This window comes from Rissa tridactyla, chromosome 2, assembly GCF_028500815.1.
Source record: "Rissa tridactyla isolate bRisTri1 chromosome 2, bRisTri1.patW.cur.20221130, whole genome shotgun sequence".
NCBI lineage: Eukaryota > Metazoa > Chordata > Aves > Charadriiformes > Laridae > Rissa > Rissa tridactyla.
Window position 1 is genome coordinate 115443852 of NC_071467.1, and position 22302 is coordinate 115466153.

The window sequence follows — 22302 nt, forward strand, 5'->3', positions numbered from 1 at the left end:
TTCATGCCCACCTTGTAGAGCAGAACCGATTTATGAGTGTGGTCAGTTTGCGTAGATACATAAATACAATTTTAGCATAGAAATTTGATCACCCAAGGGGTCGCCGTCTTCTTCTTTTGGGTTCATTAACCCCAACGTGAGTTAGGGGCACTTCTGTTACATGCATCCATGCTCCACTCATGGATATGTAAGTCATCCATAAAACTTCATCATAATATGACTGTGGGATCTTATCTCAAGAGCAAAGGGGAAAAGTTTATGGGCTGAAAGGGAGAGCGGAGGGAATGATTTAATGATGCTCAAAATAACGGTTTGGGGTTGAGTGGGTTTTGCACAGGCTACTTATAATAATGTCTGTGAGTCTAGCTGAAGCGTGATTCGGCACAGCTGTATGCTGAAGAAGGAGCCAGAAAAGTAAGAGAAGCCAAACGGCATTTCTTCATGTTGTTAACTTTAGTCAGGCTTATGCACTGACTAATAGAAAGCATGAGGTTTTTTGGAAAAACACAGGGCCCAGGCAAAGACGTATAAGCTTGCGAAGCGAATTGAGAGCAATATTCAGTTCACCTTGCTGCTGGGTGACAAACCCGGGTCGATGAAGACGGTCTCTGAGCCAGGTGCTGTAGCGACCCGCAGGCAGGAGATGGGCAGCGCTGGCTGACCGGGCAGCTCTGCTCTTCCAGGCTGAGGAGGGAGGCTGGCTGCCGGCAAGAAGAAACAAAGCTAGTAAATCCAGCTGTGCTGGCATGCCTGGAGACTACTGTGCACCAGCTGTTTGCTGGCTAACAAGGTGCGGAGAGCCACAGGAGGGTGCTGGGAGTGCCAGCTTCCAGCTGGGGTCTTGCTCCTCTACCTTCACCTGGCCCCTTCTGCAGGATGCTGTTGTGAGGTCAAGTGTTTGCTCTTTCCCTTTCCCCCCCCCCCTCCTCTTTCCCTTTTTCCCTACTTTACTGGGTTCTGGACTGAATGAGAACCTCAGCTCCACTCCAGGCTCAGCTCAGCAGATGCAGGTCACTGTGCGTGTGGGCGCAGGGCTCTGTTCTGGAGACCTTCTCCCTTCATAGTGGTAGCTCGGTGACATGTGTCCATAGTGGCTGCAAGTCCAGTGCTGTGCAAGGATCATCCAGAAACTGACTGTAATCCTAAATCATCTTTACCCCTGTGCTAGAGCACCCTCCAAGCTGTTTTTCAGGCAAGCAGCTTCTCTTCCTCAGGTGAAGATCTCAGGTGCATTCTGCATTGGTTTAGTGGTGGTTTTGGCAGTGTTAAGTTAATGGTTGGACTTGATGATCTTAAAGGTCCCTTCCAACGTAGACATGTGAGTCTGTGGTCTTGGATCTGCCTTGTGGGGTGGTTTCTGTCTATCCCATCTGCCTTGCTGCAGAGCCATAGGTTCGCTGGTTGGCAGGCAGATGACCCTGCAGTAGTTCTTAGGAAAATGCTGATGTCCCCTGTTGCAAGAGCAGATGGGATTTTGTGGGCAATGCAAACGCAAGCTGGGAAGTGAAGCTCACTGCAAATAAAATGCAATCATGGCTCACGTGAATAGGAATGCACCAACAAGCGAGGGACCTATCGGCAAATTTGCAGTGTTGCAAAAGGTTGCTAAAAAGGCTTAAGTTATTCCCGGGTACGTGGGTTTAGAGAGAGGAACCCAATGCCACGTGTTTTTAAGTTGATTTTGAGGAAAGGACTGCAACGCTACCCTGAGGAGTAGGAATGTGCTGTAGCTATAGGCGTTCGCTCAGCACCGTGACTCATCTTCTGGAAACCAAAAGGAATTCCCTTAGAGGAGAATGCTGTGCATCACCCACGGCCAAAAAAAGAGGGAGTCATGTGTTTCCTTGACAGCACATCATGTTTGCATATTTTTACTGCTGAAGGAGAGTCCTTCATCCTGATCACTGAGTATTTTGAAGTATTTTGAGTGTGCCTGGGGTGCCAGGATATTAATTTCAGTCGCTTTATTTAAACAGATCGTGTAATTGAGTCAGTATTCTTAATATGGTTTCAGATACAACCAGGGCCATTTTCATCAAGTTGATACAGTTACTTGCAGTACAGATTTATTACCAGTATATTTTAAAGCTGGTAGAGCAGAGCAAGAGCTCCAGTAACCAAAAGGTTTCTTCAGAAAATACGTTTTTCTACAACTTTATTCATGAGTTAGTGTTCACATACGGCAGGTGAGGATGGAAGAAATGACACCGCGGTACATAAACAGAGTGCGTAAGCGTTGTAGACAGCAAGACGTAGGGCTTCAGCGTGGGCTTCTGGTAACTCTCTTTGCATTTCTGCTGTATTAGAGATCTTTCCCTCTCTCTCAGTTACCGAGTAGCTATATTCCCAGCTGCTGGGAAATCCTTTGTGAACACATAAGCTACAAACAGCATACATAGTTAGGAGCTGCTTTCAGTGTTTGTATGTTTGCTGATGTTTGCTTATTTAGTGATGCCTAAGTAAGCAGCCTGATTATTTTTTTCAAAGCATCAAACCCTGCCAAAGCAGCAGCCTTGAAAGAAGGTGCATTTCCAAGCTGACGTCGCCTGAAGTAGCACATACAAACGTTGCTTGGAATTGCTGGAAGAAATAACAGTAAATAACTGGCTATCAAGAGCAATTTTCCAGGTAGTGGACTGTAATCCAGTGGGCAGAGGCAGCAGCCGTGGGGGTGCTTCAAGGAAAGAAGCATCTTACAGCTGGTTGTATGAAGGCTGATATTTGCATTGGCTAATTCCTTTTGACCCAGAAAAAATACCTGGTGTCAGCTGAGGAGAAAAAAAAGTAAAGTACTGGGCAAACACTGATCTCTGTAAATGTGTAACAGTAGAGGAAAGTCTTTCTCTCACCAAGAGTCAAACAAATGCTGTTGCAAATCATGTAATAACATTGAATTTGGATGTGATTCTGGCCCTGCATATGCAGTATCTCAGCAGGATGTAAACTTTTTGTACGGGGTCTTCACCTCTGAACAAGAGTACAGCATCCCTGCAAAGATAGTGAGATATAGTAAAAAGATTCCTGGTCCCTCTTTTATTACTTGCTTCTGCATAACTCGGTACACTTTGTTTCAAATAAAAACATGCCAGTTGAAGGAGTTCCTGTGGGGCTTTACTGGTGTAAATGGGAAGGAGGGTAGGTTTGAACAGTAAGATAATGATCTCTAATGAAAACAGTACTTGCATTTGGGGCAGTCTGCATCTTTCTTCTGCAGCTATTGAGTGTCAGATAGTCCACAATTAACGTTCTAGAAATAAATCAGTCAATTGGTAGAAGCACCAGTAGCCTTGATTGATAAATTCTACCTTTTGATGATTAAGTGATCAAAAAGTCTCTGGCTTCAAAAGGAAAAAAAGACAGAAGTAATTTGCGTAACGAACCCCACGTTGTTGTACAGCTCGCAGAAGGGAATGGCAAAACATTAGATTTTACTACGTACACACGGACCTGAAGCAATCTTCGCAGCAGCCCAGCTGGCTGTGAGCGTCCTGGATGCCCCCACATGCGTGTTGGACTATCCCTTAGCCCCCTCTCACCCATCCTGGGTTTTTCCGAAGTGCACTGCAACAGAGGTGGGGCATCCAAAACTAAGAGGTGGGGCCTGAATTCAAAGACAGGCCTTGGTCGTGGCTGCATTGCTACTGCCTGTGTTAATGGACTTTGCTCTCCAAGATGCATCAGCCTAGGCTTCTTCTGAAATCCAGGGTTGGACACAACATTGCAGCGTTTTTTAAATGGAGGTGCCTTCTTTGCTTGGTGCCCATCCACCCTTTGTATTGCTTGCTGGCTGAATTGCAAGGAAAATAATATTATAAAATACCTTACACTGGCTCTGTACTTTCCCTAAGTACCTTCCAGTTCGACTGAATGCTTCTGTGCGGCTTAGAGTGTTCACCAAACGGTAACAGAAGGTCATGTGCCCCCTGCTACTGTAGTGGTTGGGCTTTAATGGAATACCTTTTTCTTTTTCCTGATTACCCTGTTGTTTTCTGAACCATCTCCACCCTCTCTGTCTTAGTAATAATAGCCTCGACGGACTGGAAATATATGGTCTGGGGCTATTTTATAATTCATTGGATGTAGGCTTTTTACGATGTTTTGAAGACATCTGAAAACTAGAAGTACGTTGAAGTAAAAGCACATTTGTGGTTAGGGGTTAGGCAGTGAATACCTGCAGTGGAAAGCACAGCAACACAGTAGAAGGCCAGGACTAAAGCTGTGTTTTGCCAGCTGCTGTTACAGGATGGACGTACATAATTAATGTATAAGATGTCCATGGACATTCAAGAATTATGCAACATTGCTCTGAGGTTTTGAAAGGTGAATAAAACTCCTTGTAGTACACGGCAAATTAAGTCCTTTGGCAGACTTCTACGTCAGCTGTTCTCACAGTCTTGAATATGAGCTTTTAACTGTACTGGCTCTTTGCTGTGTCTGTCTACAGAGTCATGAAAGTCATTTAAGCAGTATTTATATGCATCATTTGATTCTTCCACTGCCATGCAGATGTTTTTGTATCCCTGGCTAAAGGAAATTATCCTCTGGAGTCCAAGGATAATATATTAAGCGACTGGTGTTAAGACTTGGTAAGGAAAGGGAGCAGTCAGAGTTGTAATACTAATTTACTCCATGGGTAAAAAAGCTGCCAGCTTTCTACAAGCCTCACTTGGGGCAGCATAGTGTGACAGCGGCTTCTGCCCATGTGCGAGGACGTAAGGAATGATGCCAGGATAGGTGGGATGAACTGCCCTGGGGAGGTGAGATCCCTCTCTCGTTTCATTGACCACATAGCAAATCTCCCACTAGTTTCAATTAGGCACCAAAGCTGGAGAGGGCTAAAGTTTAGGTGGTCTGAATCGTAACCATGCCATCCTAAAGCAGATTCCCATCTCCGTAAGTGATCGTGTTGTTGATTCCTCGTGCTTTCTGGCCAAGGCAGCTGCTCTGGAGCATTGATGGCGAGTGTCCGGGGACAAGAAGCATGCCCACGGTGCTCCTCCACTCCTTCAGGGAAGGGTGCCTTCTGCACGTTTTTAACTTAATCCGGTAATTAGGCTTACCTAGTCTGGTGGGCTCCATGCATGGAAAAGCCAGTGTTGTTCTGAATTGCCTAGAAAAGACTGAAAGGTTGAGTTTGGCATCGAATAGATTTTAAAATCTGGAAAGACTGGAGAGAACAGGGAAATGACACCAGCTCCTCCCTGTTGTGCTCTTAATTTTAAATAGGTGTAATTGGTAATGGTCTGGGCATCTCTTGAGTTTCATCTGCTTTCAAAGAGTCACAGAAGTCGGGTTGATATTAAAAACGTAATGATTAATGCAGTTTCTCTGTAAGGTGAATTCTGATACGCTTGTAAGTCGGAAACCAGAAAATCTTTTTGGGAGAGCTAAATCAAAGCAAACAAAGTAACACTGGTTCTCTCTTGCTTTAGTTTATTATATCCTGAGCACTTTTTGTATCTGTACCTTTATAGACTCTTTTTGTGAAGTAAGAAGATAAAAAGAGAGCTTCAGTTCTGCTCTTACTTGTGTTTCTGTAATGCTTGCAATGGAGTGATTCATTCTTTTTTTTCCCTCTCTGTTTTTTCTTACAGCATCAAGCTTTTGGCTGTGCAGGAGCTGGTCGATAGAGAAGCGCTGGAAAAGGTATTTAAAAATATATCTAATACAACTGTCATAACACATGTACTATAACAGCACTCTTAAAGCCCTCTGTTAGTTGGGCTTCCTGACTGTACGGAAAACCATGCGGTATAAACCAGGAAATCTTTACAGCTACACAGTACGTGAAGTCAGAGGGGTGGTGTTTTTGTCCAAGCTGACCGCGTGCTTTTGGTGTTTTCTGATTTTACAATGGGCTTCGAGTAAGCAGTGCCTCTGGTCTGCCCATATAAGCTTTCCTGAAATTAGTTCCTTGCTATCAGCTAGGATAAGTAGATGATTTGAACCAACAGCGATGAATGTCTGAAGCAGAAAGAGGGGCCCCTTTGGAGCATCCAGTTCAGGAGAATGGCAGGACGTGCCTTGGAAGAAAGGCAGTTTAATTTAGTGATGAAAGAATCAAAGCAGCTAGCTATGCAGCATCAGCCCTAACACCACAAGCTGAGTACATGGTGCGTGTTAGCCTGAGCTCTTCTCCTGGGTGCCTTGCACAGGGATAGGCCTGCCTTTAAGCCTGGCCTTCCAGGGAGCTGAGGGCTGTGCCGTCCATCAACCTCCCAGGGATGGCAGGGTTTGCAACCAGCCTGGGCTGGGCTGTGTCAGAGACAGAGAGGAGGAGCTGTGAGGAGCCGATGGCTTTCAGCATCCACAGCAGTGTGGTCCTGTTCAGGAGGCACATCCCCCTAGTTCAGCACCTAAGACCTCCCGTTGGCTTAGCCAAGGTGTCAGTGCCTCAGCATCCTGAGATCCCACTTGGGAAACCCCAGCAAAACCAGTAGCCGCAAAAGGCTGGAGGTTTTGTAAACGACAAAGCCTGATGTTGCTCTTCAGCCAAGGGTATTGCAAATGCAGGGGTACCCTGTAGATCCTTTCCTTCCTAGACCCAAATGTTGTATTTCTTATTGTTTTATGATTTTGCTGGCCTGGAGGGTAGGACTGGACTCCCCGTGCCCACACTGGGACCGGTGGTTTCCCTTTACTTTCTGCACCAGATCCTTCCTCTAGAAGACCAAAGAACCAGCCGGCGGGCAGCATGGAAATGTGAGAGATTCAAAGAAAACATCTAGATTCAGAGCCCTGCTGGGAAAACTGTTGCCTTGTGGCAGGCATTGAGCTGCTGCTGACCCAAGCAGCCCTTCTGTAACTGTAAGTGACCTGGCAAAGCTTGGGGAGGAAGGAGGAAACCTTCTCCTGCCTCGAGCGCTTCCTGTCTGTGTGAAGGAGAAGGTCTTGCAGCACTGTGTTAAAGCCAGACGGCCATGGCTGTGTCTGCTGGGCACTCTAGAAATACTGGATAAAATGAAATCCAGCAGCAGCTGGATCCAGGATCAGCCTTGTGCTCTACCACTGACTGGAGATGCGTTTCGCAGAGGTCTTGTGTACAACACAGTTAATTCAGGAGCGGCATCTCTTCGTTGGCTTCGATGAACTCAGATTTTGACCCGAAGAGGGGGATTTTGTTAGAAGGCAGAGACAGAGGATGAGGCAGGTGATACTGTAGTTTTCTGCATGCAGAGAAGACACGGTTCTCAACCGCTCGCTGTGCAAAACAGGTTAATACTCACAAATTGTTGTCGCTTGCAGCAGTCGGCTTCCCTGGCACCTCACACCCTGTACACTTCTCACCTTTCTCCCCGGCCTCCACCTCCCTTTGGCCCAACGCCTCCTAAAACACGGCTTGGCAAGGGCGAGTGACCTCAGCCTGGTGGGAATGGCTGCTTGAGGCATTGTCTGGAGCTCTGCAGGAAGCTCTTCAGAAAGGCTCGGCCTCAGAAAAATGATCTTTCTAAATTGAGCTCTCTGAATATTTGATATCTGCTTTCATACAATGCCAAGCTTAAAGAATTTAAAAGGCCAGTTTAGCCCTCTGGAAAATAACAGGGTGGAATTATGTAAGTTCAAAGAAATATGCTGTCTTTATTTTTTAAGTACAGGAGGGGGGGGGAAAAGTAGACTAGAACAAAATCTCTTATCCTGCCTGCTTGCAGAGTCAGATTTTGAGAACACGTGCTGAGTTTTGTGTTCATAAATCATTATTTATCTGCATTATATTGCGGGAATGCAGAATATATTATTAAATCATAGTATTTTAATATTCATTGCAAGATTGATTTTTCTGGTTTTTGAGGGGAAGTTTCCTTTAAGATAGCTATGGACATGATAACCTAAAAGTGTTTTTCCTATAGGACACTTTCTAGTCTGTCACAGATGGTTTTGAACTTTTGTAACCATACTATTTCTAAAATTCAATGCTCAGCTTTGAAAGTGGTGTTACATATTTTTGATACGTGCATGGAAACCCAGAGTGAGTAGAAGGATGCTGGTGAACAGTGGTGCCCTCTGAAAAGACTTACGGGCAAACACTAGTGTTCGAGCTTCAGACTAGCTCCATTAAATCAAATCACACTGAAGTTATGCCCACGTATAGTGAGTCTCTTGGGAACCAGGGCTTGAGACAGTATCAGAAAAGTACCTGGCACTGCAAAACAGAGGTGACCGTTACCTTTTTGGAAGGGGATGACAGTCTGGGAGGCGAGGTACATGAAGCCGCAGGCTGGGAGAACCTACTTGAACCGTTGGGGTCTTGAGAAGATGGCAACCCCCTGCGGGTATGTTGCAGAAAGGTTTGCCCTCGTGTAGTGGAGTGCTGCTGTGCTTCAGAAGCTGCACATCGGTTATTTACTGATTGCTTACAGCAACAGGGTTTAATACCATTCTGACTATCTCAGATACTTTATTATCTTTAAATGTTTTTGCCACCTTGCTCATTGAAAATAAATTAATCACACCGTGAGAAGCTTTGTGTCACGCAAAGACCCTATTTGTTTAATTTCCTAAACCCTAATGTTATCTCAAATTTGGCCAAAATGATACTTTAAGCCAAAGATCTACCACACTTGACTGCATTTATGCCTGGGATTGCTGAGACAGACGGGATGATTGGCTGGGTTTAATTACAGCTCGTCCTGGCTTGGGACAAGCTTGTCTGACCCTTGGATGCTGCTCATCAGCTGGTTTGTTCCTCTGGGGTACCACGGGCACCTGTAAGCACTGCAGAAGCGGGGTGCTGCTTGTGGAGCTGGACCCCAGCACCACGCTTGCTGTCATTAAGAGGAATGGGAAAATACTTTAGCTCGGTGAAACAGGACCATGTCACTTAAGAATAAAAAGAGTTTTTACCTGGAGAAAATTCTGGGTGAGAGATGGGCTTGTTTATGTTTGTTTTGGCCGTAGCCCATCAGTCCCGTTCCAGGACATGCTTCACATGAGTGGTCTCACCAGCAGCTTAAAACGAAGCGCGTGCCTACCTGCATTTTGTCTTACCTTGAACGTTCAAATTGATCTGTTTGCTTCTCCCTGCCTCCCTGCTGAGCTTGTCCCGGCTGCCGTGGGATTGTGTGGCTGGTGTGCCTTTACTTCACGAGTGCTGGTGCCGTATGCCGGGGCGGTAACGAACACAGACAGTGAGATGCCAAGGGAGGGCTCGTCTCTACAAGGGTTCAAGGCCACTCAGGTGTTAGAAGTATCTGGGGCATGCAGGTTTGTTGGCACTGCGTCCTGTATGAAGCACCTCTTCCTCTTCCAGAACAGCAGCTCTGGGAGAGAGCACCAGGGACACGCTTGCCCCAACGTGGTTTTTTGAGTACTTTACTCGGTTTAATTTTCGGAAGTCCTTAATTGCAGATGAAGAACTCTACTTGGCAAGTGTTAATCGTATTTATTTGGGGAAGGGGAAAAAATAATTCTCCTGAGGAACATGCTGTTTTTATAGTTTAAAAATAAATCTGCTTAAGTAATTAGCAGATTGAACTGCCTAGCCAAGTGACATTTCACATTGGTTGCTGGTTTAGAGTTTAGGTCTGTAGTCCTTTTCCACAGGCAACAAGTATGCCAAAACGATTGTTCTTATCGGTGCTTGATGCCAGTAGGATGTGCAGGAAGAGTCATCCATATTGTAAGAAAAATAAAAATATTCTTCGCATTCTGTCAAATGTTCCCACCCCCTGCGCCTTTCAGGTGTTAGCATGGCCACTTGAAATAATTTCTCCTTCAGAGACAGGTCACTGAGGAAAGTTAAGGAATCTGTAGAACAATGCTGTATTTAGTAATGCCTTGATGGCTTTTTATAAGGTAAGCCTGCTTTGGGAACAAGCAGCAGTAACCCATTAGTTTCCTATTTGTATATTAATAAGCAAGTGCACCTGCTGTTACTGGGGATGAGAAAGGACTGTCCACTTGACGCCGAAGATGGAGGAGTTTGTTGGCTTCTCATCTAGGAAATGCAAATCGCATAACTGTGATTCAGCAGTTCCTGAAAGTGTGGAGTTCATCTGCAAAGTGGTCCTTGTTCTGCTTGAAATTGGAAGTGATCTGTCTTGACTGGCATGAGAGATACGCGGGGTGGGATGAAGCATCGTAGGAGCTGGGGTGAGAGTTGTGATTTTATTCAGGGATGATGTTTTGAAGCTGATAAATCGCAGCTTGAAAATGAGGATAAGTAACACAGGTTTCACTCTCATGGTCTGTCTGTGCCAAATGATGGCAAATTTATGCACCGTGAGCTATGTCCAAGAGGTCAGTGAAAAGCAAGTGAGAAGAACAAAGTAATTATCGGTGGGCTTAAATGTCTGTTTGGGGATTTTCACCTTCACTGGAGAAATTTTGGAGGTCACAAATCAAAAGGGATTGAAAGGCTTTCACCTGGCGTTCGGAAGTAGATGTCCTGTAGCTGTGAAGCACAGAGCACATTAGCAAGGCACCGGGAGAGGCACTAACGTAGCTTCTAGCCATCTTAGTCCAGGAAGGGATCCCTTGTGTCCGCTGGCCAAACATTACATGGTCATCCATTGGGCATTTCTGCTGGTGTGGACATGAAGAGTTGGGATGACAGAATGAGAAAACTCTGATCAGCCTGTTGAATAAAATGGCAAGCTTAACACTGTAAGGAAGCAGTCCCTTGCAATGAGCTGTGCTCATTTTTTAACTTTTTCCACCTCCCTCCACACTAGTAATGGCTGGAGTTGTCTCCTGTGATGTGGAAACTGTTTCCCGGGTTTTCTCACCCCTAGGAAAGACCAGATGTCTGTGTTCGGGAGATACTCGCTAGATGCAACCTCTTCCCATCATGCAGAATGTTCATACTGTGCCTGAGGAATCAGTGCACCACAAGTGGGGTGACACTGAGGAGATGGCATTATTTTAGTAAAAGGAAATTAACCTGCCTGTCATCGATCAGAAGCAGCTTTTGTCTGAGGGGAGACGCAATGACTAATGTTGCCCAGTTTTACAGGGTAGGACCCAGGAGATGAGGACAAAAGGGACTGCTTCTTTCTTTCTCGTTGCGTCGCTCTAATAGTGCAATTTCAGCAACAGTCAAAAACGAGTTTGGAAAATGCTGAGCTGCGCTGTGCGTTCCCTGCTGTAGCCTTCTCCTTTCTACACAGAGCACGGAGAATTTTAACTAGAAATTTGCTTTTGTTTTCTTGATCCAGTGTACTGTTTCCTCCAGATATTATCTGAACATAAAAAGTATGACGTCAATTGAGGTTCCAGAATTTCCAGTATGAAATGCATCTGCTGGAGGTTTTTTATTTATCTTTTGTCCGCTTCTGAGTAGATTGAGCCAGATCAGTGTTTAATCATGATTAAGCCCATTGTAATCACTGTTCTTTATAAAATCCCTCTCGGAGCGGAGCAGGTTGTTTATTTGTGAAAGGTTATCCCTAGGAGCTTGTTGGTGTTTAAAAGAGAGGTGCTGGTTTCCATTTGCAGGGGTAAGCATTGGCATATCGCTTCTTGCTAGCATGGATATAAACATGTGTGTGTGTGCGTTTGCTGGGGCAGTTGAAAGTGAGCTGTAATATGCCTTGACATGGAGCAGCCGGTCACCTGAGGCCATTTATCTGGCCTGTCACCGTTTCCTCCACAAGCACCAAGTGGCTGGTCATGCAGTCAATGCTGCCCTTCCAGGCAAACGTTATTCCCTGTGTTATTCCCTGGGCTGGCGCTGGCATGGGAGTTACCATGTAAAAGCAGGGAAGGGCTGTTGACAGCCTTCCATGCAGGGTGAGGGTCTACCATTGCTATCTGAGCTCTGCAGCTGCTGGGGTTGGACCACCCGGAATGGATCCGTTGACCGTGCAGCCAAAATATCCTGCACTGTTACTGCTGTTCAGTGTTTTGGAGAGTGCAATCATGCAGCAGTCCCAGAGGGGTAGGGAAGAATTGTGGTTGTCCTTGATTTATGGAGGCATGCTGGAGTTACAAGGAAATCACATGGTTTTGGCAGAGTCACCTAAGATGACCGACTCCGAACAGAGTTGGAAAGTGGACGACAGCCTCCCGAGTCCCAGGAATTCTTCTAATGACAAAACGGTCCTTCCTCTTTGGTGTGAATTGTTGCAACGTGTACCCCAGGAATGAGTCTTTGTGCACGTATTTTTAAAAGCCATAGTCCTCCTGCACAGTGTGAGCTCTGTCTTGCAACCTTGCTTCGCTTCGGAGCTATTGATTAAACAAGATTATAAGGCAATTGGCAACAAGTGAATTAGTTGCTGTAAACGAGTTATATTTACTGTCTGTTCTTAGAACTGTCCTTTCCAGAAAGACGTTGACCTCTTTGAAACTTAAGTGCATTTGGATGTCCTCTAGAGTCAGATAAGGAAACAGCAGTCTCGCTTTCAGTGAGCAGGAAAAGGAGATGTAGACTTGGCCACTGATTAACTCGGGAACTTTAATCAATCTATCTCTTCCAGCCCTGTTGCTGCCTCATTTTTCTGTTCCCCATTCCCATCCCCAGACATGGAACTAAGACTCTCGCCTTGCCCTCTGCCTAATTCAGCCCTGGGACAGACTTCTCCATAATTCATGAGCTGGAGTAGCTCCTCCTGCCCTCTTCCTTCAAAGCCACCATGCAGTCAATGACTCACCACTCAGAGTAGAAGGAGATTATTCCAAATTGTCCAACTAATTTTATTTTAATTCTTTTTCTCACCTTATTCCCTCTTACTTACCCTTTTGCGCTCCCACATCCTTCCTACATTTCCCCCTGTCTCTTTCTTCTTGTCTTGCTTGTTTATCTGAGTGCAGGTAATACTCAGGGGTGCAAAGTCTTTTTTTCAGACTTCACCCCCTGGGGTCAAGAAATCTCAGGGTAAAGGGAAATAATAGCTGTTATTGTGAAGCATTTTTGGCTGAGTGGAGCCGGAAATGACATTGACACTATTTCTTACAATATGACAGGCTTCTTCGGGATTATCCCATCCAGTAAATTGACTTAGGAACCCTGCAGCTATACAATATTTGCCTCTGGCCTTTCACTTCTCTTCCTGCTTTCTGTCCTCTAGGAGGGATCTGGATGACTAGAAGTTTGAGGAGATGTATGGGTGGACCTTATGACTCTGGCTAGCTCCATGATGACTTCAGTGGCTCTCCGTAGGGAACCTATGACTACTTTGTCTTTCCAGGCCCCTCTACTGCAAACTATTATCAAGTGGTCAGCAGCATTGGAAGCACAGGCTCTCATCTACTAGTATGTCTGGCATCTTTGATCCTGGTTGGATTTATTTTCCCTTTAGTTGCGTTGCCCATCTCCTTTCTGATCATCAGTGGATTTCAATAAACAAAACACTAGAAGCCATGCAGTACACATCACTGAGAGCCATGGAGAGCACAGGTTGTTCTTAAAATGTCCCTCAGAAAGAATAGGTGCCCTCTTCTTCCCTAGAGCATGGCTGTGCCTCTCTGAGAAGTGAAGGTATGGAGACTGCTTGTTACACTAGCTCGGCATTCTTTTGTGAGGCATCTAGTCCTATCCCTGGGCAGAAGCCAAACTTATCCATTGGTAAAATTATTCTCTACACTCCCAGAACAAGGAGAAACAGATAATATGTGTTTACAAATGCTGGCGTGTATTTAAGTTTTGGTTTGTTTGTGGGCGGTAAAAGTAATAGGGATCCTTAGTCCTTTTTTTCCTGGCTTGCTTCTACAAGGTGGAAGAAAGCAAAGCAAGTTCATATAACAGGACCAGTTCTGAATAGTCAGCAATTTTGGTGAAGGGTGATGTTGGTTTTTTTTTCTGATAGATTGACAGAGCAGAAAGAGTGTTTTAATGTCAGCCCAAATAATTTTTTGGTAGTTTATGTGGATTAAGTAATGCATATGCTCTCTACAGGGAGCCAGAGAGTCCATTGCATCTGTTAGAGCAGAACTTTGGTCAGGGTTGGAAGACAGTCCTGTAAACTCCATGGAGGGCATGCCAGTGGCTGAAGACAGAAAACTAATGCAAACCTATAAATAAAGAATGTGCTATTTCAGAGAGGAGTCAGTGTCAAATTGGGCTCTAAATTAAGGGCTAGAGGTGTGAAGAAGAATGTAGATGCGTAGGAGACTTTTTTAAAAAAAGGTGAGATGACATGTCCTAATGCTAGCAGCCTGGAAGAGATCCTCCTAATAATAAGCATCCAAAAAAAAAAAAAGTAATGGAATAGGATATGAGAGAGATTTAAATAACTTTACAGGAGGTGGTACAGTGGTACGGTGGTGTAATCAATGCCTGAAGGAAGAATAAATATTTGAATCTGGCAATGGTTGTGAGTCATATTACATATTTTTCTCTTCCTTGTTTTTGTGTTCATACCACGGGAAAGAGTGCTTGCTCTAAGCAGAGATGTAAATCAGTTGGGGAAAACATTAATACTAACAGTAGGAAAGAAATGGATGGAAGCAAAATGCCCAGTGAATAACTATTTTTGATGCAAGGCTCTGTAGAGATTGCCAAACTGACCTTGTAATAATGGGGGCTGTGCCTTTTTTTCCTGGTGTCACAGCAGTTTTCTTAACACACTGCTCTTATTCTTCTCATACTGCACATCAGCACAGTCCCATCCATCTTTGCTGCCATGTATCTGCCAGCAGTGCACAATTAAAAAAAAACAGAACTAAAACCCACAAAAAAGCCCCAACTCACTTGCTAACACCTCTGGAAATGAGTAAATTTTTATCATGGGAATGGAGAGAAGACCCAGTTATCTTACATGCTTAAGCAGCTTCCCTTGATTAATAACACTCAAAACTGTGATTTCCCTGTTCCCTTTCAGTTTTTGTTCTTCTTTTGTATTAGCACATTTTTTTCCTCTCCTGTGGCTGAAGCTAATGTGCAGGTAGGGAGATTGATCTCCTGGCAAACTGATATAGTTCACTGGTTGGTTTGTTGTTTTTTTGGTGGTGGTTTTTTTTTTTTAATTGGTGAACAAGAAACTATTTCTTATCGATTTTGGGTCTCGTGTTTCATAGGATGATTTTCTATTTGCTTTCCATATTAAGGGCTAGGTTTTGATAAACTGCTTTTCACCTCATGTAGTTCCCGGTAACTGGGTGAGCAAGGCTGTACTCACGGTACGCGTCGCAGAAATCGATCCCTGAGTTTCATGTTTCATGAGGAAAGAATCGGCCCAGGGATTAAACAAAAAAAATGAAAATAAGAGGGGTTCCCAGGAAGCCACTGACTCCTGGTTGCCCGGTTCCTTATATCTAGTCCAAAGGAGCACACAGCTCAGGTCTGCTGTATCTGTTGCACAGACCATGGCCGTGTGGAGCCATGGCCATAATGAGTCAAAACGGATACGTGTCCTCTGGGACAGTAGCTCACTTTGGGTAAGGCTTGGATCCCTCTGTGTCGGTCACTGCTTGAAGCAGTAGCTGTAGTGATACACTTAGAGTGGGATTTCTAAAATATGTGACGCCGCATTGCTCTAATGATCTCAATACCTTCCCTAAGCCTACACCTGTGTTCCCGGAGAGCTGTATTTCTGGTGGCAGAAGTGGCAGCAAAATGAAACATGTCTTCTTCCTTTGGAAATAATGAGTTGGGGAAAAAAATTTGGAAAAGCACCTGAGTATTTAGAGCAGACAATATAATAATAAGTAAGTGATTCAGACATGGGGTGGCTATGATTGTAGCACAGCTAACCAAGTTGAGCAGACTGTTTTATGGCAATGTAGTGCGAGTGTTTGAACCCAACCACTCATCTCTCGTAAAAGCAGCTTGATGAAAAAGATAGCCTCACAGTCATGAGGCCTTCTTTTTATTCTTCTTAATATCACATCAGTTCCCTTAGCGTGCCATTATTGCTGTTAATGCTTATACTGCCTACTTGTATGCAGAATAAAACACTCCCTTGGAAAGGCTTCAGGAATAAATTGCAAAGATTTGTGACCATCTTTGACAACTTCTTGAGCCTTAATTTCTGTATTATGTTTAAAAATAACAATAAAAAAAATTCCTTAAGGGTACAAAAAGATGTAGTCAGGAAATGTCTTCTGCAAAATGAGTTTGTCCCGTGAAATACAAGGAAAAAGCTCAGCTTGTGAATGGAAACATGAGAAATTAAGAACCCACAAAACTTCTCTTACGTGGAGCCTGGCAAATATGGGTGCTTTCTTCCTTTGAGAAAGGGCAGAATAGATTTCCACCAAGCATCTGTGAAGACAACTTGTCATTAAATGGCAAACTAGCTGAAAGTTGTTACGTATCCCATTTTGACAATACGTGGCTGAGCATCCCATAATTCTTCCATAGTGGCCCCAGCACTTAAAATGTGTTAGGAGAGTGATTGCATTAGCTCTTTCAGTTGTTGTTGTTTCGCTGCTCTGCACCAAGGTTTCCGTGTCTTCCTTTTGAAGATCTACAAAAAGACATTGTTTATATAAATAATCACTTTTGTTTAGGATGCAGGTAGGAGAACATGCCAGCGAATGATCTGCATTGTTATCCCGGGAACACTATGATTAAAGGCGAGCAGAGAACTGGTTTTATGGGCTACAATCTGGTTTTTTAATCACATATTCAAAAATAAAGAAAGTAATTTCCTCTTAGGTATTACAAAGAATTAAGCAGTTGGGTGACTGTGGTGAGCTGTAATTCATCTGGGAGAGCAGTGTAGAAACTCACCGCTAAATTTTTCCAAAATAAGTACTCAAAAAGGAAAGCAAATAACTTGGGAGTGCAAACTTAGGCTCCCACCACTCCCCAACTGGTCCTGATTAAAAAAAAAAAAACCTGATTTGATTCAAACAGGTTTGTATATGGAAACAAATCGTTACACACTTTTGATAACTGAGATAACGTTAAGCTTATCAGCATAATTATTTCCCGCACATTCATGAAGTACAATGGGTGAGTAACACAGCGGCGGCAGGAGAGAGGCATGTGTCCAGCTGGATTCACATCCATGGGCCAGTTCAAACAGGGCCAAGCTCATGAAGGGGCTCAGATACCTGACGCGGGAAGCGATGCCTTCCGTTTGAAAAATTTTCCAATCCTGCCAAGCATCGTGGAGCTGCTGCCTAACCCCAGGGGTGCCTAAATGATGGAAATTTGCTGTCAGGCTCCTCAGCTAAGCAGAGCGGTGCCTCTCTACAGAGCCAGAATTAGCCCCATTGGAAGAAAGCAGAGCTTGGACAACTGAGTTTCTAGCCTATGTATAGCTGGGCTTGAAAAATGAGCCTTCCTCATCCTGTCTCCTCTGAGGAGCTCAGTCCCCGAGGTTTCCTTTTTTAAGTATTAAGCTTAGAAGTGGTCTTTGCAGCAAAGCTGGGAACTGGGGTCGTCACGTGGCTCCCGGGCAGCGAGGCTGCAGTACGGTAAATGTTTGCTCTCCAGGCCATAATGTGGTGCCTGGAGTGCTTATCTGGGAGCTGAGTGAGAATCTGATCCTCAGAGGAAGGAAATCCTTCCTCTCTGGGTGCCTGAATTACTGGGACACTCTTTAAGAAGCAGAAGCAGTACATTTTCTGGGGAAAAAATGAGTTCTGCTTGAGTTGATGAAAAAGCCGTAGGTGTCTTCAAATGGACCAGGACTTGGGACCCCAATGTGCATGCACGTTATCCCAACAAATGAGCTCTGTATGTCCATAGCGTGCAAAGGCATGTAGAGGTGATGACTGCGCCTATGCTGTATTATTTCTGAAGAAAGTCACTGGTTGAGGATTTGGGAGTGCTGTAGGGCTCCGCCTTGATTTCGCTGCTCACAACTTTATAGAGCTCTTTGAAGGATGCGTTAGGTAATGTTTGTGAAGAACATGGAGGGTGGCAAGGATTTATTCCGTCATCGATCTGGATGTTTTGGTTTAGCTCTAGGAACAACAAACCCGTAGATAAAGGATGGGAAGGTATTGCCCCAGGTGTCAATGACCCAGTGCAAACAGTACACGCTAGCATGGCAGAAGGGGCAGATCAGCTTTCCAGGAGTAATTCTGCAGCTGCTGAACTTCCAGTAGATTGGTTCCTTATCTTTTGGGGTTTTTTTTCATCCTAGAATTCTTCTCCTAACCTTTATAATTTTTTTATTATTTCTTCAGCTCTAACTTCATTATAGAATTACGTACAATTATGTACAAGAGTGAGAAGTAGAAAACTTTTTCCAACACAAATGTGTAGATATGGCTGAGACTGAAACTGGTTCCCTGGTGGGGGGTTGTTCTCCTTTGAAAACACTCATAATTATCTGTCTGTCAGACCGCCATCCACCTGCCAAGTTTTATTTGCCTTTATGTAATATCAATACTTGAACAACACAAGCAGCAAATATTATGCAATCTTTAGTGAAGACTTCCTAGAAAGGACTAGTTGAATGGGCATGTGAAAAATGTTATATCTCAACGTAGGGCCACCCTGACTTTCCGTTGTGTTGTCTATATGGTTCCTCTGAATAGAGTTTGCGAGTGCATCCTCCACGCCAGTGGGTGCATCTGTTTCTTGTGTGTGTATTTTTTGGCTACTTCTGCAAAAGGGAAAGGGATGCGCTTGAGGGAAAGGCAAACAAGCGATGAGACCACACTGTTGTCAGTGGGAAATGGCATCCAACGTTGAGTCTCTTCCCTGCTGTTAACCTTTGGTTATAGGAGAATCCAGATGTGACTGAAAGGCCTGATGCTCCCCTGTGTCCCCTTCCTTAGTCACCCCTGCCCGTGGGAGGTGGATGCAGTGTTGTTGAGCTGCAGAAGTGCGTTGAGCATCCTGGCCCCTCTTGATGTGCCTTGCTCTGCCACGTGTGGCTGCACCAGGACAACAGCCCTGAAGCCTTTGGCTTTTCCTTACCCCTACCTCAGTAGCCAGTTCAGTAGAATACAACACCCACAAATCTCTCCACCCTCTGACTCAGTCTCTTCCTCCTCACAAACGCTATCTTACAAAACACTCTTTTTCTTCTGGAGCACCGGTGTCAAATCAGGATACTTTACTAAAAAACAAAAGTGTTGATTTCAAGTTCTCAGAAATACTTATAACTTTTCTGCCCCCGGCTTTCTAGGTCAGGCTTCATTACGGTCTACCAACTGTGGCTGTGTCTTGTATGTGGTAGATTGAATTAGAACTACAGGTATTCGAGTCTACTTTTTCAATTGGAAATAAAAGTACATGCCACTTGGGTGAAAAAAGAAAAGAAAGGATAACGCGCATTTAATTCCAGGAATGTCATTTTTAACTTATACAATACCCATTGATGGAGCAGGGAAGGCATATATATATATATATATAAAAATATATATATATATAAAGACTGAGTCAAAAAGAGCAGTGCCAGATGTTCTCATGAAGCCACTGTCAATTTTCTTGTATCTTCTATCAGAAATATATTAGATCATGTTTCAGGATGGGAGTTTTATTGGAGAGGGGGCTTCTCCTCGAGTGCCACTGCACAATTTACAAGGTGTATCTTAAAGCTCTTCTGTTTACCCTTTCCTGAAGCACCAAGTTCATCACTGGGAGATGCTCTGTAGCACAGAACAGTCCTTAACTTGCTGTTTTCCAGCCCATGACCTGCAGATTCCTCCAGTCCATGAAATACTACTGAGAGGTCCCTCAAAAGTAACAGGAAAGTGAGTGCACTACCAGAGGATTACATTTTTTCATGCACTATTCCAGATTTCTACTTCAAGATTTATCCAGGATCTACAATTTGAAAAAAGGGGGTGATTTTTCACCTAATAATATAGTTTAGCATATTTTTTTGCTGACCAGGGTCTCCTTTTCAACTACTGCCAGCGCCCACACTCAAACTCCCAATCTCTTTCACCCCGACAATGTAAAATCTTTACTAATAAGACACCTCAACATAGCTGAAATGATAAGGAATTGATGGAAGTTTCGTATGCATCTCCAGTACTCATTAAAGCTGCTTCGTCTAGTGCCTGTTAAAAATAAAGGAACTGTGTGTATGTGACATTCAGAAACGGAATATTTATTCCCTAGTTCTCATCTCTTCTCTTGGTTAAGAGGAACTAAAATCACCTTTGCTTTGATGAAGTAAGTTGTTGTTTACCTTTACTGCAGTGCTTTTTTGGCCTGAAAGCTTCTGTGGTAATTAACCAAAAGAGACCACTAATTGCTTTGAGTGCCTTTCTAAAGTTCAGGCAATGATTACTGAGAGGTACTGTGCCATAACAACAGGCTCACCCTGGAAGCTCCTCCTCCTCACTGTTCCTTCTTTCCTTGTCCTCCTTACAGCCTCTGCTCTGACTCCAGATCTGAAATGAAAGTGTCCTCCAAAGTGGAATCACTGGCTAATAACAAATGTGTAACTTATTAAGCCCTAAGACATTGTTTTCCTGGATCACATTTGGTTTCCTCAGGGTTTAGGAGTAGCGCACCCTCTTTTCAAGCAAAAGATGCTCACCCCAAGGGCGGTCGCTGGCTCAGTGTTGGTACCAGAGATACTATTACAGGAGTAACGCTTAACAGGCAAAGATGTTCAGCATGGAGTGGTGTTGTCATCTGGAAAAGATGACCCTGCTGTGCCTGCTTTGGGACTGGCTGCACAAGTAGCACACCAAAAGAACACAAAGATTAACCAGGGCATCCAGAACAAGCGGTTCTTCTCACAAAGGTGAGATCCCTGAGCTCGTGGGCTCCTGCAGGGTGCTCGCTGGCAGCTCTCCTAGTGTGCAGAGTTACTGCAATGGAAGAGATTTAGCTTAATGCACAAATCAGATGCTCTCGCTGGCAGTGCCTGGAGTGTCTTGGGGAAGCAGATAGGTGTGTTAGGGAGGCTGTGACTCCCTTATGGTCTCTAGCACATGCCAGCCCAGTATATGTTCCTCTCCCTGCTCCCAGTTTAGTCCAAGACCCGTTTCCTTCCCCTCTCCAGTCCCTCCTCAAATGTGCATTTCCCCAGCTTCTTCCAACTGCCCTTCGTTCTTTTCCAGTGTCAGTCATCAGCTCGTTCCTGAACCTGTCTCTGCTTCTGGTGGGGCTGGGAGCAGCAGGCACCGGCTCCTTATCAGGGTGGACAAAGAGCAATTACATCTTTGGATCCTCCCGTCTTGGGAAAATGACGTGTTGCTGATGAGGAAAGGCAACAGGGCTTGTCCCAGTTCCTGGGGTGGTGGCCCTTGTTGGCGTTTTGCAGGCTAAATGGGGGCAACGGACATGTTCCTGGCACAAGGGGGTTGACCTCTCAAGAGCACAGGCTGCTCTTTGCCTAGAGCATGCCTGGAGCCTGGTGCTCCGTGTTCCTGCTCCCTGGCAGCTCTGCCTATCCCACAAAAACCAGCACCCAGCTGCAAGAGAGGCCGTGGCGGCGTAGGTGTGAGACAGGGCATCCTCGTAAATAATCCCTGGTGCTGGTGGTGTTATGGTCTGTGTCTGAGTTTTGACTCAGGGTGTGTAGGATTTAATGAAGAAGCTGATTGAATTTCAGGAAGCTTGCAGCCTGAAAGGCTCCAGAGAAAAACAAAACTAGAACTTCTTTTTGGGAAAAAACCACAACATGTTGTTCCGGTTGACTGAGATTTTAATTTTGATTTTTCTTTACCACTTGAAGAACTGCTCCTCAAAGGGATTGGCGTAGCTCTAGCTTAGTTTTGCAAAGGAGGAAAGGCATTTTTTTCATTCCCGATGTGGACTAGGAGCTTGTCTGTATATTTTTACTGAACGAGGGAAAGCGTAATGTTGTTTGATGTTGGGTTTTGTGGGCAGAACAACATGATTTGAGAAATGCCCTTCTCACTTCAGCAAATAAACATGACCTAAGCAAGTATGCTGTCACAGCTTCGAAATCTGTGTGCCTGTAAGCCCTGGAAAATGGGCGCAGATTAAAGTCAGCTGCTGTAGGCCAAGTTCTCCATTGGTGCAACCGTACCCAGAACAGGCTGCTGGCTTTTTTTCTGAGCAAACCGTGTAATCTTATTTGTCATCTTTTTGTTTGAGCAAAGTTCAATCAAGGCCTTAAAAAAAAAAAAAATCAATTTGGAAGAAACAAAATATTCAAACTAGTCGACTGCAGATGCTCTTTTTAATAAAGTGATGGTTTCTGTAGGATTTATTCAGCCCTGTCATATCCTTTGTGCTGGCTGGACTTTCTAGGCAGCTGCAACCCAGAGATAACTTAACTCTTTTGTCGGGATACAGCTGAACTCCTAATTTCAACAATCTTTTTTTGCCGATTTAAGTTATTTAAAGGTTAGAAAACCCGTTCACCGAATTCACGCTGTTTAAAGTCATCGTAATGACATCAGGAATGAATAATTCCTGCTGCCGTGATTTATTGTGTTTATTAGGGTAGCACCTGGCAATCAGTTGAGAGCAGAGCTCTGTTCCCAGGCCATGCGAACGCCCTGCGTGCCTCCTCGCTTAATACATCA

General features: G+C 44.5%; 1 protein-coding gene across 1 annotated transcript in view; it reads left to right on the forward strand.

The window, feature by feature from the left end:
- Positions 1 to 22302, forward strand: part of EEPD1 (endonuclease/exonuclease/phosphatase family domain containing 1) — a 69013-nt gene that overhangs the window by 30660 nt on the left and 16051 nt on the right. The window contains exon 2 of the mRNA XM_054191455.1: positions 5595 to 5646. Within this exon, the coding sequence (XP_054047430.1) occupies positions 5595 to 5646 (52 nt within the window). The remainder of the gene's footprint in view (positions 1 to 5594; positions 5647 to 22302) is intronic.